This window comes from Portunus trituberculatus, chromosome 47 (assembly GCF_017591435.1).
Source record: "Portunus trituberculatus isolate SZX2019 chromosome 47, ASM1759143v1, whole genome shotgun sequence".
NCBI classification, from domain to species: domain Eukaryota; kingdom Metazoa; phylum Arthropoda; class Malacostraca; order Decapoda; family Portunidae; genus Portunus; species Portunus trituberculatus.
This window is the reverse complement of record NC_059301.1, coordinates 9,290,549-9,308,048: the sequence shown is the minus strand read 5'-3', so window position 1 is coordinate 9,308,048 and position 17,500 is coordinate 9,290,549. Positions and strand designations below refer to the sequence as shown.

The 17,500-nt window shown below is 38.2% G+C and overlaps 1 protein-coding gene across 1 annotated transcript in view; it reads left to right on the top strand.

Moving 5' to 3' along the window:
• Positions 1 to 17,500, top strand: part of LOC123498136 (guanylate cyclase 32E-like) — a 222,757-nt gene that overhangs the window by 104,252 nt on the left and 101,005 nt on the right. The window contains exon 5 of the mRNA XM_045245310.1: positions 11,199 to 11,321. Coding sequence (XP_045101245.1) covers positions 11,199 to 11,321 — 123 coding nt within the window. The remainder of the gene's footprint in view (positions 1 to 11,198; positions 11,322 to 17,500) is intronic.

Sequence of the window (17,500 nt, the reverse complement as noted above, 5' to 3'; positions counted from 1 at the left end):
CACGTAGGAAATAGTATCTAAAAACAAAAGCAAAATTCAAAAGCGAATTCAAGATAACAAGTGAGATGACAGCGTTCCTAAAAGTCACATGAATATCAAAATCAATAACGCACGAAAGAAATAAAGAAAAGCATGAAACGATAACCTTGAACGAAAACAAGTTAAATAAAAAACAAATCACCTCCTGCAAGTCCAGATGAATAAAATGAGTAATAAAATCAAAGAGTCATGATTAGAGGAAGGGAAGAATGAGAAACACTGTAAAGAGAGGCGAGGTAGGTGTGTGTGTGTCTGTGTGTGTGCGTGTGTGTGTGTGTGTGACTTAAAGAATGGTGTGGAAAGTGGGGGTTGAATTGCAGGAGGGAGAAATAAAACATAGCCAGTGTGTTGAGGAAAAAGGAAGGGGAAAGGAATGAAGCAGAATGTAGAGAGAGAGAGAGAGAGAGAGAGAGAGAGAGAGAGAGAGAGAGAGAGAGAGAGAGAGAGAGAGAGAGAGAGAGAGAGAGAGAGAGAGAGAGAGAGAGAGAGAGAGAGAGAGAGAGAGAGAGAGAGAGGTTTTGTCTTCATTCTGGATTGTGAATGCCCCCATTTTTTCTTGCAGAGTACACATTCTCTCTCTCTCTCTCTCTCTCTCTCTCTCTCTCTCTCTCTCTCTCTCTCTCTCTCTCTCTCTCTCTCTGTTATTGGTTTATGTGAAACACGCATGCATGACAATATTTCATCATTGTATAAACAGACATGGAGGAGTTTCTAAAGTTATATGATTCTTGTTTTCCTGTCAAAGAATTCATAGTAAAAAATAAGCACAAAATAAACCATACATAACCGCTGCTATTAAGAAATCAATTAAAGTAAGAAATAGATTACAAAAGCTGTACGCGAAGTGGCCCTTAACTTATGAAAAACAGTTTAAGACATACAGAAATATGTTGACATCTATAATTAGAGAGGCAAAATCCAAGAATAATAAAAACACTCTAGAGAATAGTAAAGGAGACGCCAAAAAAACTTGGAAAATGTTAAATAATCTATTTGGTAAAGATAGGAAGAGTAACGCTGATACATATGTAAATCAGGGAGTAACTTTGACTGATAGTTTTGATATAGCAGATGGATTTAATAATTATTTCAGTAGTGTAGCAGAAAATTTGGCAGAACGTATAGAGGAACCCAGAACACACTTCAGCAGCTATTTACCTCCACCAGTACCTTTTTCTTTTTATCTGCGGCCAACAACAAGTGTAGAGATAAGTAATATCATAACTACTATGAGGGAAAAAAGTCCGGGTTACGATGATGTTAATATAAGTATTATTAAAGAGTGTAAAGAAATTGTTGTCCCCTTTCTGGAATATATTATTAATAAATCTTTTGTTTTAGGATGCTTCTCAAAGGCATTGCAGATCGCAAAGGTGGTGCCAATTTACAAAAAGGGGACGAATCTTTGTTTTCAAATTATAGACCAGTGTCAATTTTACCCTGTTTAAGCAAGATATTTGAAAAAATTGTAGTGTACAGAATAATGGATTATTTGGTAAAAAAATTCAATAATATCTAATGCTCAATTTGGATTTAGAAAAAATTACTCAACTGAAATGGCCATCCATTTCCTTTGTAAAAATTTATATTCAGTTTTAGATAACAAAATGTATCAATTAACAGTTTTCTGTGATTTGTCAAAAGCCTTCGACACGATTAATCATTCTATTTTGCTGGATAAATTAACAGTCTATGGTATAAGGGGACAGGCATATACATGGTTCAAAAGTTATTTAAGTTCAAGAACACAATACACGGTTTTCAACAACATCAAATCTCAATGTAAGGATGTAACATGTGGAGTTCCGCAAGGTTCCATCCTGGGGCCATTGCTATTCTTAATTTATATTAATGACATTACATTTTGTTCTAATACATTGAAATTTATTTTGTTTGCTGATGACACTAATATTTGTTTACAAGGTAGTGACTTACAAACCCTCGTCAATTCCATGAATTTTGAGTTGGTAAATGTAATAAATTGGATAAACAGCAATAAGTTATCACTAAATGTAAACAAAACTCAATACATGCTCACACACCCACATATGACACAACCAATAAATTTTGATATAAAAGTTAATAATTTGGTAATTAAACGAGTGGATACAATAAAGTTTCTGGGTATAACAATTGATAATAGATTAACATGGAAGCCACATTTAGAGAATATTATAAACAAAATATCAAAATTTACTGGAATCTTTTATAGAATAAGGAATTGCTGCAATGTAGACTGCCTAATATTAATGTACTACTCTTTAGTTTATCCGAATTTGATGTATTGCTCTGCGTTATGGCCCTGGGGTGGCGCTTACAAAACATATGTTGATAAATTGTTTGTCAGTCAAAAGAAACTTATTAGAGTAATTACTAATTCCAATAGATATGATCATACTGCACCTCTTTTTCTTAAACACAATCTTCTAAAAGCACATGATATTATTTCTTATCAAACTCTTGTATTTGTATACAAAGCTTTAAAAATATATGAAACTGATTGTGGTTTTCTGCGACATATTCCAGTCAACATACAAACCAGGAATGCCAGTGACTTGACTATACCATTATACAAAACATCTCATGCCCAACAATGTGTTCTTTACAGGGGTACTAAATTATGGAATGATATTGTGTCAGACACTAAAATAAATCTCTAAACACATTTAAAATACATATAAAGAAACAGCTTAAAAGTTCATACTAAAATCCTCGCCATCATAACAGTAAAACTTTTTATTTATTTATTTATCTTTTGCATACTTGTATACTGTATTACTTTGTTTTCTAGGGTCGACCAGGGCGGCGGGTCACCGGTGTGGGTGGTGAAGTGCTCAGATGAGCGGCGGGAGTTGAGCCTGGCTAGCCACCCGATACCTGACCCGCTGCGCTGGTGGACCGCTCCCCGTCACCTTCCTCCTCCTCCTCCTCCTCCTCCTCCTCCTCCTCCTCCTCCTCCTCCTCCTCCTCCTCCTCCTCCTCCTCTTCCCTTCCCTCTTCTCTCCTGCCCCTCCCCTTCCCATTCCCCTTCCTCCCAGTACCAAGTTCCCTTCCAAACCTTACCGTGTGATTGCTGAGACACATACTATGTCATTAACTAAGAATATTACATGAATGTATGTGAATGATATGGGGCAATTCTAATAGGTTTCCTTTTATGTCTGTTCATGTATGTGTTTATGTATTGTAGTATAGTATTGTATTTTTTTTTTTTTTTTTTTTTGTTAATCGACTGCTAATCCGGCAAGGAAAATAGTCCATAGAGAGCTTTGAGCTCAATGGACTAGGGCTAAAGATTTAAACTTATTATTATTGGATCGTTAACTATTATTATATGTACTGTATATGAGCCAATAAAGCAATCAATCAATCAATCAATCTCTCTCTCTCTCTCTCTCTCTCTCTCTCTCTCTCTCTCTCTCTCTCTCTCTCTCTGTAACGCAATACTGTAATTAGTGCAAACTCACCCCAAAGTACAAAAATCAATGATGGGACACAACTCAAATATCTTGTGGCATTGCGCATGTGTGTGTGTGTGTGTGTGTGTGTGTGTGTGTGTGTGTGTGTGTGTGTGTGTGTGTGTGTGTGTGTGTGTGTGTGTGTGTGTGTTTAGCAAGAAAAGTTCTTTGTGTTACCTTGCTGATAATGATGTGTGTGTGTGTGTGTGTGTGTGTGTGTGTGTGTGTGTGTGTGTGTGTGTGTGTGTGTGTGTGTGTGTGTGTGTGTGTGTGTGTGTGTGTGTGTGTGTGTGTGTTTAAACTTTGAAATAAAAAAAAATAAGAGGAGAAAGTAAAAAGGAATAACAAAAGGAGAAGGAGAAAGAGAAGGAATGCAAAAGAATACAAAGGAAGTCCAAACAAAACAAACAGTAAGGTCTTTACTAAAAAAAAAAAAAAGGTTGGGAGGGCAGGAGGAGGAAGAAGAGGAGAAGGAGGAGAAATACAAAGGGAATACAAAGGAACAAACACACTGCAACAGCCTTATTGGATCTAACAAGGCTGTCTGTGTGACCATGCTATCACTGCTGCAGATTCTATGAGTTAAAGACAAAAGGACAATACGGTTCAAGGAAGGAAAACAAGGAAACGCAGAGAGAGAGAGAGAGAGAGAGAGAGAGAGAGAGAGAGAGAGAGAGAGAGAGAGAGCAAGGGAAGCTACTCTAAAACTGTGACCTTGCCAGACAGAAACATGTAACTAATAAAGACAAGATTGACCGATAGACACTAGTAGACACCCGCAGCCATGGCGAGTTGGAGGAATACACCATTGTCTGCTCTGGTCTCAAAAATTGCGTGGTTTTCGAGCATGATAGACAGGCAGCCCTGAAATATTTGAGCACGTCGAATGCACCATGCCCTCGAAACATAGATTTTTTCCCTGTTAACGTTCGGTATAGCAGCCAATATTGGAATTTCATTATTCTTTTTGTGCTGTCTATCGACCATTTCACGTTGGTGTTGGTTTTACTGGCAAATTCTCCCTCACAGCTGCGAAAACGTGGGATAAACTAATAGACAGACAGACAGTTCCACAGACAGATAAACAGACGGATAGCTCGAAAGGCAGGCAGAAAGGCAGACATATATACGTACATGCAGACAGAGTTAGTTCAACAGACAGACAAACCCAGAGTTTTAATCAAAGAAAATTCACTAATAGCTGGATAAATGAATACCAGTCTATATAAGCCAATAAGATCGAAACATCTACATTTAAAATTGGACACACTGCAACAAAGAGACATAAATAGATATTCATTCTCTGTCAGGAAAATCAAATGAATAAATACAAAGAACCAAACACATAAACCAAGCACATGAGCTCATCCATATATATAAAATTGAAAGATCAAAGAGAAAAGGATAAAGGAAAAACTAAATGATGGCACCGAATGTTTGGCTAATAAAAGCGAGAAAGCCTTAATAATTCACGCTAACTACAATTTTTCACTACTCAACAAAAGTTCTGACTGACGGCATTCAATCTGCACCTTATTATCAGAGTTAGTGACGGTGGAAACAGTGACAATGGTAGCGGTGAGTAATACTGTGACTAATATTGTTATTATTGTTACTGCTGTCATTCTACTTAAATGAGTGATAAGGTAAAGAAAATGTTTGCTCTTAGAATTATTGTTTGCTTTTTTTTACGCTAAGGCCTATAGCGCCTGTAGGCATACTTTAATAGTGTATGGGAAGCGCTGTTCAGCTTCCGCCCATTAGTGGCGCAGGTAATTTTATTTAAAGTTGTACCCATATTAGGGCCCATATCACCCCCGAAGCTCATCTTGGGTGTACTTTAGAGATAGTAGCGGCGGCAGCAGTGACGATGGTAGCAGTGACTAATACAGCTATTGTGACTGATAATGTTCTTGTTGTTTTTTCTGCTGTCATTATACTTACGTTATTGATGAAGTAAAGAAAATGTTTGCTCTTAGAATCATTATATACTTTAGAGTTAGTGTCGGTGGAAACAGTGACGACGGTACCAGTGATTAATAAAGCTGTTCTGACTGATATTGTTGTCATTCTACTTACGTTACTGATGAAGTAAAGAAAATATTTGCTCTAAGAATTATTGTGTATTTTTATTGCACTGGAGACACGATGGGATGAGAGTGTTAATAATGATAAAAATTGTGAAGTAAGTGTTTGTAATGTAAATATTTAAGTATGAATACACACAGCTAAAGAAACTGAAAAAGAAAGAAAAAGGAAGAAAGAAAAGAAAGAAAAGAATGAACTAAAGAGAGAGAAAGAAAGAAAGAAAGAAAAAAGAAAGAAGGATAGATAGATAGAAGGAATGAAGAAAAGAAAGAAAAAAACAGAAGGAAAGGAAGGAAACCAACTTGCTAACAGAGGTAAACAAAAACTCATAAATATTTAATAATAATAAATGGAAATGATAACAGACAAGTAAGGGAGTGAATAAAAACACTAAAAGAAAATCAGATATAAATAGTTTGATATATAGACCAATAAAAAGATAACGAGATGAATTTATAGCATCTTCATTTTATATAGGTCACTAAAAGATACTTGACATGAATGAGAAATGGTATGAAACACTCAATACGTATTTTTTCCTATTCCCAACCCTTTCCCCTGTAATGCACACTGTTCCCTCCCATCTCAGTTATTCACAACACACCGACACTTCCTCATCTGCATAATCAACCACGAATTACAAAACAAACGCCTCTAATTCTTTTAAACTTGCAATACTATAGTCATTACGAGCCACAGCACCACCACCACCACCACCACCACCACCATCATAATCTGCATTTACCACTCAGTTAAAAATGATAATGATTTAATGGTTCTTTTACAATCAGCGAAACGTATAATAGATGAACAATAAGAGTAATGAACTGACGACCTAAGGAAAGCAAGACCATGTGAGGCATCGTTTTTCTCTATCACCTAAATAAACAGTCGGATCAATGCGTAATTTTTGGCAGAGCTTGTTGACACCTTTCCCTTAATGCATAGTCCTACCGTGCCTTGTCGAGTGTCTTTCATAAGTTGACTTCTTGACTTTGAGGGTGGAAGCTAGTAAGATCCTAGCAGACATTCGTACAGTAATAGTTATGATGTGTCTCACTCTGCCACCTCTCCCTCCCCTCCCATTATACCCTCCTCCCTTCGTGCGTTGCTTTCTGTATTTCCTTTACATCTCAAAACTACGTCACTTTTAACCTTTCCCTGTCCAAACAATCTACACTCTTGCCAGCTTTGCCTTCAAAACCCAAGACTAAACTACTCAAATGAAATACGCTTGGAAACGAGCTCCGGTGTCAAACAAGCTGTGCCAAAGTGCCATATTGATCGTTGTTTAGAAGCTAATACTAATGCCTAACATGGTCTGAAATAGAGCAGAAAGAGATAAAACGAAAAGTGTTGCTTGGAGGGCATGGAATGAAAAAAGGTAACACAGTGATAAGTGGAGGTGATTGGAGTAACAGCTTCCTGCAGTGGAATCCCAGAGGCTGATGATGATGTCTATGGTGAAGATGCAGTGTTTCATGTCCCAATATACCAAACTCTGCTAAATTCTCCTTCCACTCGTAACCTGTGCTTCCAATTCCTGCATTCGATTTCAAGCCAATCAATTTCCACTTCTTGCACCTCCTTTACTCTCTCTCTCTCTCTCTCTCTCTCTCTCTCTCTCTCTCTCTCTCTCTCTCTCTCTCTCTCTCTCTCTCTCTCTCTCTCTCTCTCTCCACCCATCTTACTATCTATTTGCCTAACTACCAAACTGTTCGTCTATATCTATCTATTTACTACCTACATCTGTGTCTGTTGGGCTTCTATTGAGGGCGAGGGTTAGCAAAACAAGAATGTATCGTTACCTCAACTCTCATGACCTTGACCGAATTACCATAAGCTGCGATTGGATCCTCGAAGCTCCTCTGATCCTCAAGATTCCTTCTGATTGGGCAGGCTCCAAGAACACATGCAGAGAGAGAGAGAGAGAGAGAGAGAGAGAGAGAGAGAGAGAGAGAGAGGGGGGGAAGGGGGTATGGTAGGAGGAGGAAGAGAGAGAAAACAAAAATAGAAAGAGTGTGAGGATCATAATCATACATACACACACACACACACACACACACACACACACACACACACACACACACACACACACACACACACACATACACACAGACACACTGGTAGATGGAAGCAAAAAGATAATTAGGTATAAAAAAGAAGAGAAAGGTGGTAAAAGAATGGAAGAGGGGAGAACACAGATAAGAAAATGCATACAACATGTACAGAATCCTAAGATAGATGGACCATGCAGTGTCTAGGTCTTGTAGAACACAAAGCAGACGAGATCATACTCTGCGATACATAGATAGATACATAGACAGAAAATCAAACGAGTAAACAGACACACGAGCGAGATAAAGAGGCATACAGAAGAGAGAGTACACACCAATACTAATCACACCTAATTCCTTGACCAATTTCAGCTTGCATTCACTTAATTATTTCAAAAGAGCTGTCGTATGCTGCTCTCACATGAAGTGGCGATGAAATTTTATTTCTGCCGGCTGTTCATTGGCAAAGGAGACCATTACGTGGAATACACGGTGACGTGCTGAATAGAAACTTTAGAGTTGTCTCCTCTGCCCAATATACAGACGGCAGAAGTCAAACTTCATCGCCACTTCATGTGAGTGTCGCACACAACAGCAATTTTGAACTAATTAACTGAATGCAAGCTGAAATTGGTCAAGGGATTAGGAGCGATTGGTATTGGTGTGTACACTCTTTTTCTGTGTGCCTCTTTATGTCGCTCCTGTGTCTGTTTATTCGTTTGATTTTCTGTTTATGTACCTATCTGTTCATAGATATGAGAGCGCGATTTTGTATGTTACACACACACACACACACACACACACACACACACACACACACACACACACACACACACACACACACACACACACACACACACACACACACACACACACACACACACTCACACACAATTAGTTTCCTTCTGTATAATATTAGAAAACATCGAGTTAATTGTTCAATAAATCAAAGTGTAGTTGTGCGTATCAAATTATCAATGAAACCAATCAAATCTAAAATACGACAAAGAGAAGAAATAATTGATACAAAGCTGGAAAGCTCAGCTCAAACGCCAAGAGCTACGCATCGCCAATATTTTTTTCCGAGTCTAAAGTTGATTTTTCTGCTGAAACCTTTGCTGTGAAATCAAGTTTTCTTTTATCTATTTATGCGTATTATCAGTGTTCTTTTATTCCGTCTGTTTAGTGTTGATCTGGAAAGCTCTCCACTCCTATCTTTGTTCTCATTGTGTCTCTCTCTTTCTATTTATAACTGAGCTTATATTGATACCGTTCCAAAAATAAGGATGATTGCAATTATCTTCACACTTCCACACTTCAATGCCTGTAATTTGAGTCTATTGATAATATACATCATTACCACGTGGAGACCTGATGGCTTCTTGAACCTTTTCTTCTTCCTTTTTATGTTCATCCAGGAACATCTTTACGTGTCACTGATCTCACGCGTCTCTCAAAAAGCCTTCTATAAAGCTTCCCTCAGGTGTTTGGTGCGTAACAATGGAGAGACCGTCTAATGGCAGCCTTCCATTCTCTCTTTCTGTTACTCATTAATCATCCCACCTCCACCTAATGACCTCTTCTTTGCTGATGGCTTTATTTTTCCCGGTCTCAAGGTTGGAGACTTTCTTTCTATTATTTAACTCTCTTAATGTAGCTAGAAGACGCTTAGCTCCTCTTATTTACTTTCTTTTTTGTAAATGAAAATATTGTTTGCTGGCGTTCATTTCTACTTGATAAGCTTGTCATATAAACGCATGCTTTATATTAGAGTAGACTTGCATTCTTAACACTACATTTTACAATTCATTTTTCCAGTGTAAAAAAACACTCTGAAATCACTAGCTTCCTCCAGTACCTTCCTGTTTTTATACGCCTGTCCTACGCATTTTCATAGCTCTGATTACTTGGGACTCTGGGAGGGTACGGGAATTTCACCTCCCAACATTTCGTCTTCAATAGCAGCCGAGTTTTAAATTTATGATCCGTCAGCCAAACAATAGTCCCATTTTCCATAAAGCGCACCACTACCCTCTACAACGAGTATACTTCCTGCGGTCTTCACTACCATTTAAACTGAAATGTTCATAACGCTATCCCAAAAAGTCAGTTGTCATGAGGGTGAGTGAAGTGTATCAAGTCAGGTTAGGTTAGGTTAGGTTAGGTTATATCCATGAGCTCCGTTGATGGTTTGTTTTTCTTAGTGTTTGCTCTATGCAGTGTCCTTATACGGGGAAAACGTCGATAAGGAAGACTACGTAGAAAAAAACTTGGACATGAATGGCACAAACTCTGATTACCTTCTCTTCTTAACAACCTTCAGGGATAAATTATCATCTCATCCACCTGTTGTCGTGGTTGTTCTCTTAACTCAACGTCCTTATGTCTTTCCCACTCTCACTCTCTCTCTCTCTCTCTCTCTCTCTCTCTCTCTCTCTCTCTCTCTCTCTCTCTCTCTCTCTCCATACCTTTGTTCCTATTCTGCCAACCACAATAATGCACGACAGTCCTTCTTAGTCCTAATATCATTGTTCTTTCACAGATTCCTGAGCTCATCTGCCCTCCTCTATTTTTTTCTTTTCCACTCCCTCTAGCAATTTCAACCTCATTTCAGAAGGGAAAAAACACCTGGACACCTTGAATACTAAAAGGAACCACTGTGCTATTTTTCAACCACTCCTTTCCATTATTCACCAGTAACTCCACATTATTTGTCATTATTCCTTAAAGCTTTAGCGTGTCTTCATCAGCTGCTTACATATAACATAACAATACTTTTTTTTATTTAATTAGGAGTACTTACTGCAATCTTGAACCATTCTGTTTTTTACCTGAAAGTAATTACAGGAGAAAAAAAGGAAAGGGCTTTACCGCCAACGAAATTATGAGCCGAGAAATTAGGAGGAGAAGGAAATAATTGGATGAGGAGATAAGGCTTAGTCAGGGAAGGAGGGGACAGAGAGAGAGAGAGAGAGAGAGAGAGAGAGAGACGAAAGAACGCACAGATAAAAAAAAAAAGCTACAGAAACAGGCAAAAAAAAATAAAAATGAAAATGGTTCTGAAAATAAACAAATATAGATGAGAGAGAGAGAGAGAGAGAGAGAGAGAGAGAGAGAGAGAGAGAGAGAGAGAGAAAGGGATTAGCAAGAGCCGACAAGGAGGATTTTCCAAGGCGCTCTCTCGCTCTCTCTCTCTCTCTCTCTCTCTCTCTCTCTCTCTCTCTCTCTCTCTCTCTCTCTCTCTCTCTCTCTCTCTCTCTCGCTGCAAGGAGGAAAAAATCAACACACGCAAACAAAGCATCTCAAGGAAACTTTACAATATAAAACAAAAATCTTAAGTAGAAAAATAGAATATATAAACCACCAAAATAGGCAACGAAAACTCACAATTTCACCCAAACATTAAAATATTCATGTTAATTAATATTTCTATGCATTAACATATGTTCTCATGTTCTAATAATGTATACTCTCTCTCTCTCTCTCTCTCTCTCTCTCTCTCTCTCTCTCTCTCTCTCTCTCTCTCTCTCTCTCTCTCTCTCTCTCTCTCCCACAGTTCTGCACGCACCCGGAGACGTCAGACAAGACTCACTTTCCAACCTTCGCCAGAACCAGACCCCCTGATACCCAGATTAGCAAGTCCGTCACTTCGGTGCTTAAACGCTTCAACTGGAGGAAGGTACGTTATGAGGGAAGGAAAGGAAGGGAAACTCTGCGGGGAAGAAAGAGGGAAAAGTGACGAGAAAAGAGGATGAGAATGTAATGTTGAAATTGAAGAAAGGTACTTTATGAAGGGAAGAAAAAGATAGGAAACACTTTAAGAAAAGAGACGTACAAGTGACTAGAAAAAGAAAATGGGAATATGATATTTCAGCTGGAGAAAGGTAAGTTATTAAGGGAATTAAATTAGAGAAACACTATAGAAAAAGGCAAAAAAAAAAAAAGGATCAGAAAAAAAAAGAGCAAGGGAATGCAACGTTTTAAAATAAGAAACATTCGTTATGAAGGGAAGGAAGGGAAGAGAAACACTGCAGGGAAAAGAGAAGTAAAAGTGTTTAGAAAGAAGAGAAAGAAAATATAATGTTAAATTCAGAACGGTACGTTATGAAGGGAAGGAAAGGAAAAGAAGCACTGTAGGAAAAACAAGGTAGAAGAGAAGAAGAGAATATAATGGTTAAACTGGAAAAAGATATATTATGAAGAGAAGTGAAGAAAGAAACAATGAAAGAAAATATAAGAAGAAGCAATTATTAAAAAAAGAAAAAGTGAATACAACGTTTCAAATAGAGAAAGAAGGAAAAAAAAGGAAAAGAAATTACTGAAAGAAAAGAGGAAAGAAGGAAGGAACGAATAGAAAAAAGGAGGAAGGGCTTAAAAGTAGAGAAAAAAAATACAATGTTCAAACTAGAAAGGAAAGGTAGGGAAGGAGAGAAAGGGAAACACAGGCAGAGAGGAGACAAAATAAGTGAATATGAAAAGAGAAAAGACTTGAAGGAAAGAGAAAAGGAAATATGTTATGTTATGAGGAAGGGAAGCCAAAGGAAACACAAAAATAAAAGAGGAGAGGTTTAAAAGAGTGATTAAGAAAGAAAAAGGGAAATACAAATGTTTCAATCCCATAAGAATGGAAATGAAATACTGAAGGGAAAGAAATACAATTAAGAATAGGAGACATGAGGATAGAATGTTAAGAAAAAGACGAAAAAAATAAGTAAATGGGAAATAATGAAAGGGAAATAAGAGGGTAACAATAAAGGATTGAAGGAAGGGAAAATAGGAAAAATGCAATAAATAAAAAGAATTCAAAAAATGCAAAAAGAAGGAAAAAAGTAAAGGGGATTTAGAGAAAAAAAGAAAGCTAACAATTGACTAAAAAGAGGAAAGAAGGAGGAGGAAATATGACCCAAAGAAAACGAAGCAAAACAGGAAAACTGAAAGACAGGAAGGAAGAAAAAGCTAAAAAGGAAAAAAATATTGGAAAAGAGGAAAAAAAAGGAAGAGAAAAAATAATAAGAAGGAAAAATAAGGAAGGAGAGTAGGAAAGATATACAAAAAAAACAAAGGAAAGAAGAAGGTAGAATGAGAAAAAAGAAAGGATGAAGGATGAAGGTAGATAATCATGGGGGGGGGAAAGCAGGAGGGAGGATAGGAAGAAAGACAGCAGGATCAAGGAGGATTAGAGACAGACCGACACCAGGTGTGATGGCAAAAAACACTAGGAAAAGAAGAAAGAAAGAAGAAGGAAAAGGGGGAAATATGACTAAAGTACAGCAGAAAAAACAAACTACAAAACAATGACACAGAAAGCAAAAGACCACAAGTAGAAGAGAAAGGAAAGGAAGAAACATAGAAAAGAAAATAAGAAATGATGGAGACCAGGAAAGGGAAAATAAAAGAAACGATACGGAAGTGGAAAAAAGATAATAAAGAGCAAGAGAGAAGAGACACTTGATAGAGTTAGGTGAAGGAAGAGAGAGAAGATAAATAAATAGGAAAAAGCAATGAAGAGACCAGAACGAGAGAAAAGAAAAAGAAAGAGAAATAGAGAAAGAGAGGGAAAAGAAAAATAGGAAATAAAGAAAAAAAGGAGAGGAAAGAGGAAAATAAGTAGAGTGGGGAGAAAGGTTGGGTAGGGGAAAGAAAAGTAATAAAAAGTATATGGGAAAAGTAGCGGGAAAAAAGTTGAGACGGGCTTCATAGAGCAAGAGGGAAAGTTAGACAAGTCACAGAGAGAGAGAGAGAGAGAGAGAGAGAGAGAGAGAGAGAGAGAGAGAGAGAGAGAGAGAGAGACTAAAAATAGTGGATATAAAAACTAAAACCAGCAAACTAAGTAATAAAAGGAAAGAAAACAGAGATAAAGAGTGTTCACAAGAATAAATGTCATATAAAGGGGAGGAAACAATGGCAGCTCACACACACACACACACACACACACACACACACACACACACACACACACACACACACACACAATGAAAATATATACTCGGATTAAAAGTACACAAGAGTAGTCATCTTTTTTTTCAAACACAAACATAAGTACGACCCAAAATAACCAATGTTTTATTCATCTCGTGGTATTCCTGTGTCCTCTATACCACCATCCTTACTACCACCACCACCTGTTGCTGCTGTTACGACTACTACTACTACTACTACTACTACTACTACTACTACTACTACTACTACTACCACTACTACTACTACTACTACTACTACTACCACTACTACTTCTACTAATACTAATACCACTACTTCTACTATTACTACAACTACTACTACTACTACTACTACTGCTACTACTACTACTTCTACTATTACTTCCACTACTACATAATGTCAATACTACCTAGAAATCTGCAACAGAAACTTTTATGATTGAAAATGTATTAAAGAGAGGTAAAAAGGCTTCTCTCTCTCTCTCTCTCTCTCTCTCTCTCTCTCTCTCTCTCTCTCTTGTAGCCATAAATCATGCAGTAACTTCCTTTTTCTCTCATTTCCAACGTTCCCTCTCCTCCTCCTTTAGTAATAAATTAATTCACTTTCTCATTCACCTATTCTATCCTTCCCTCACACACACACTCTCTCTTTCTCTCTCCCCCAACCTTGCTTCACTCACCCTAACTTAATATAATTTAATGCAATTTACAACTTCCGCTCTTTCTGCCTCCCTTCCTCACTGTCATCCTTCCCTCTCACTCTCTCTCATTCATCCAATCACCCTGCCATTCCCTCACTTCCATCCTCTCCTCACTTCAACTAAGGTCAATTCACTCGCTCACACTCTCCTCTATCCTCACTCACTCAATTTCACTCTTCAAACACTCAATCTATTATTCCTTCACTCTCTCTCTCTCTCTCTCTCATCCTTGCCTCACTTCCTCACTTCCCCTAACCTAATGCACTCCACTCCCTCGCCAACAAAAGATTCCCCTGATCCACCGCCGCGCTGCTCCATCCCGCCTCGCCCCTCCCAGCTCCGCCCCACACTCCCTTGCAGGTTCACTCGTCAGGCAATAACCCAACCGCGTCTGTCCCCGCCTGATAAAAGGAATGAAAAAAACATAACCTTTAATATATGTCCGCCAGAGAGGGAGAGAGCATCCATCACGAAACACATAAACAATTAGGAGAAAAAAGATGCAACGTTATCATTAAATTTTACACTTGATTTATTTGTTGTTGTTTTTTTTATTATTTGTGATGTAAAAGAATATATGCATTATTTGCTCGCCTTCTTAAAACGCTGCATTTTTTTATCGCAATGATTTATTCTAAGCACTGGGATTTAGTTAAAACTTTTGAAAGGTGACACTCAGAGCAATGGCAGTTGGTGATCTAATATCCAAGTAAAGTTTTGAAGTGTATCCAGTGCAATATTTCCTCAGTATAGCTTCCAGGGATCACTCAAACAAAGTGAAACGTGCTATTAGCAATCAAAGGGATTAAAGTTATCCACATTCTTATTCTTTAGGTATTTTACCGAAAGTTGTTTGCGTATCCAAGACTCTTAAATAAATTCTTGTGATCTTGTGACGAAATGCTAAAATGTGAGCTTTTGGTTCTCGCAAAGAAAAAATATTAATAAAATGATTCAGTGTTTTACATGGACAAATTATTTTCATGGTTTCAGGACAAGTGAGTGAATATACTACGGCTGAGACATGCATATGTAACAACCTCACGTAATCCTCCGTCATACGCCCGTCCCGCACAAAAAGACACAGTAAACATGCAAACCCACACCTATGAAACACACACACACATACACACGTAGCACAAACACCCAAATTTCCATACGTACTCAGCGCAGAATAAAGCTAACAGCACAACTCACACTCGCTACAACACAGCGCTCACATCCATATTTCCACACTTTTACACACCATGCGAAAATCTCCCACAACACTACGGTGGCGATGTTTAGTGCGGAAAAGAGCAGCGCTAAGACTCCGCCTGGTACAGTTGTGAGGACGTTTGTGTCTCGCTGGGAGATGGTAAGAGGATGGTGGCGTTGGGTGGGATAGGTAGGAGGTGGAGGAAGGAAGAAAGGGATGAAGTGAGGACGAAAATAAAAGGCAAGAGGTGAGAAAGGAGCTAGAATCGAGAAGGATGGTGTGTATGAATGAAGATGGAAGGACGCAACAAAGGAAGGAAAGAAGGAACGAATAAAAGAACGAATAAACGAAAGAAAAAAGAAAGAATGGGAAGAAAAAGAACCGACGGCATGAAATATGTACAATAAAAGAGAGAAGAGAATAGCAAGAAGCGAAAAAGAAGAGAAAATGTGAGTGAGAAAAAAGAAATGAGAGGGTTGGAAGGAGGGAATTACTGCAGGAAGAATGGGAAGAGAGGATGAATAAGTAAAGGGATAATAAGAGAGAGAGAGAGAGAGAGAGAGAGAGAGAGAGAGAGAGAGAGAGAGAGAGAGTGATAGAAGAAGATGGAAGAAAAGAATGAAAGCCACGTTTATTTGGGTAAGAGTAGAGAGAGAGAGAGAGAGAGAGAGAGAGAGAGAGAGAGAGAGAGAGAGAGAGAGAGAGAGAGAGAGAGAGAGAGAGAGAGAGAGAGAGAGAGAGAGAGAGAGAGAGAAAGAGAGAGCAAGGCAAGAGGATACTATGATACAGAGTTTGACAGAGTACCTTCCACAGTCTCCACGGGGCAGACTAGAAGTAATTAATCACTCCCTCCACGGTGAACAGAAAAGCCCCTTGTACGTACACAGCAAAGGAAAGCAGCGCCCCAACTCAAGATATTTACGAGGGGAAAAAAATATAGGTATTCCTCCTTCCCTGACAACCTTTACACCTCCATCGCTCTATTGCCAAGCTCTCGAGAAAGGAAGGAGATAAAGGAAAGAAATAGGAAAAGATTGCTCAGACCATTAAATCCTTCTGTAATAGAGCGTGTTTTCATTTACGTCCTCATTATTTGGCGATTTTAAACAGCTTCAGAAAGTTACGTGGGGATTGAAATAGTGAAGACTTTGGGTAATAGTCTTCTAATCTCCATAAACCCTTCCTAATGTATACAAATCGTCTATTGACACCAAAAACTCAAGGAAAAAAATACCTCAAGATATTTACGAAGGGGAATAAATAAAGGTATTCCTCCTTCCGTGTCAACCTTTACAGCTCCAGCGCCTCATTACTTAGGCCTAGAGAAAGGAAGGAGATAAAAGAAGGAATAAGGAAAAGATTGCTCAAACCTTTAAGTCCTGTACAAGAACGCGTTTTCATTTTCATTCTCCTTATTATTTGACGATTTCAAACAGCTTCAGAAACTTACGTGGGGATTGAAATAGTGAAGACTCTGGGTAATAGTCTTCTGATCTCCATAAACCCTTCTTAATGTAAATAAAATCGTCTACTCAGCCCCAAAGCTCAAGGTAAAAAAAACGTCCCATTACTGAAGGGGCTAATAAAAAGTAGTATATTTGAATGCAATAATGAGATAGTAAGAAGTAGACTTTAGCTGATAATAGAATAATAATAGAATAATAGAGGTTTAGTAAAAGTAATAATAATAATAATGAATCTAGAAGGGAGCCTCATTATCTTAAGCTGTCCATCACTGTCAAGATTTTGCTCTTTCTCTCATTAGTGTTCCTCGCCTCTCTGTCAAGATTTTGCTCTTTCTCTCATTAGTGTTCCTCGCCTCTCTGTAAAGTTTCTCTCTCTCTCTCTCTCTCTCTCTCTCTCTCTCTCTCTCTCTCTCTCTCTCTCTCTCTCTCTCTCTCTCTCTCTCTCTCCACGTCTCATTAACCCCGCCCCATCACTATGCCTTCCTATGTATCCTCGCTATTAATCCGGGACCGTTCCCTTCATTAAACAGCCTTGTGATGGGATACACGTTTGC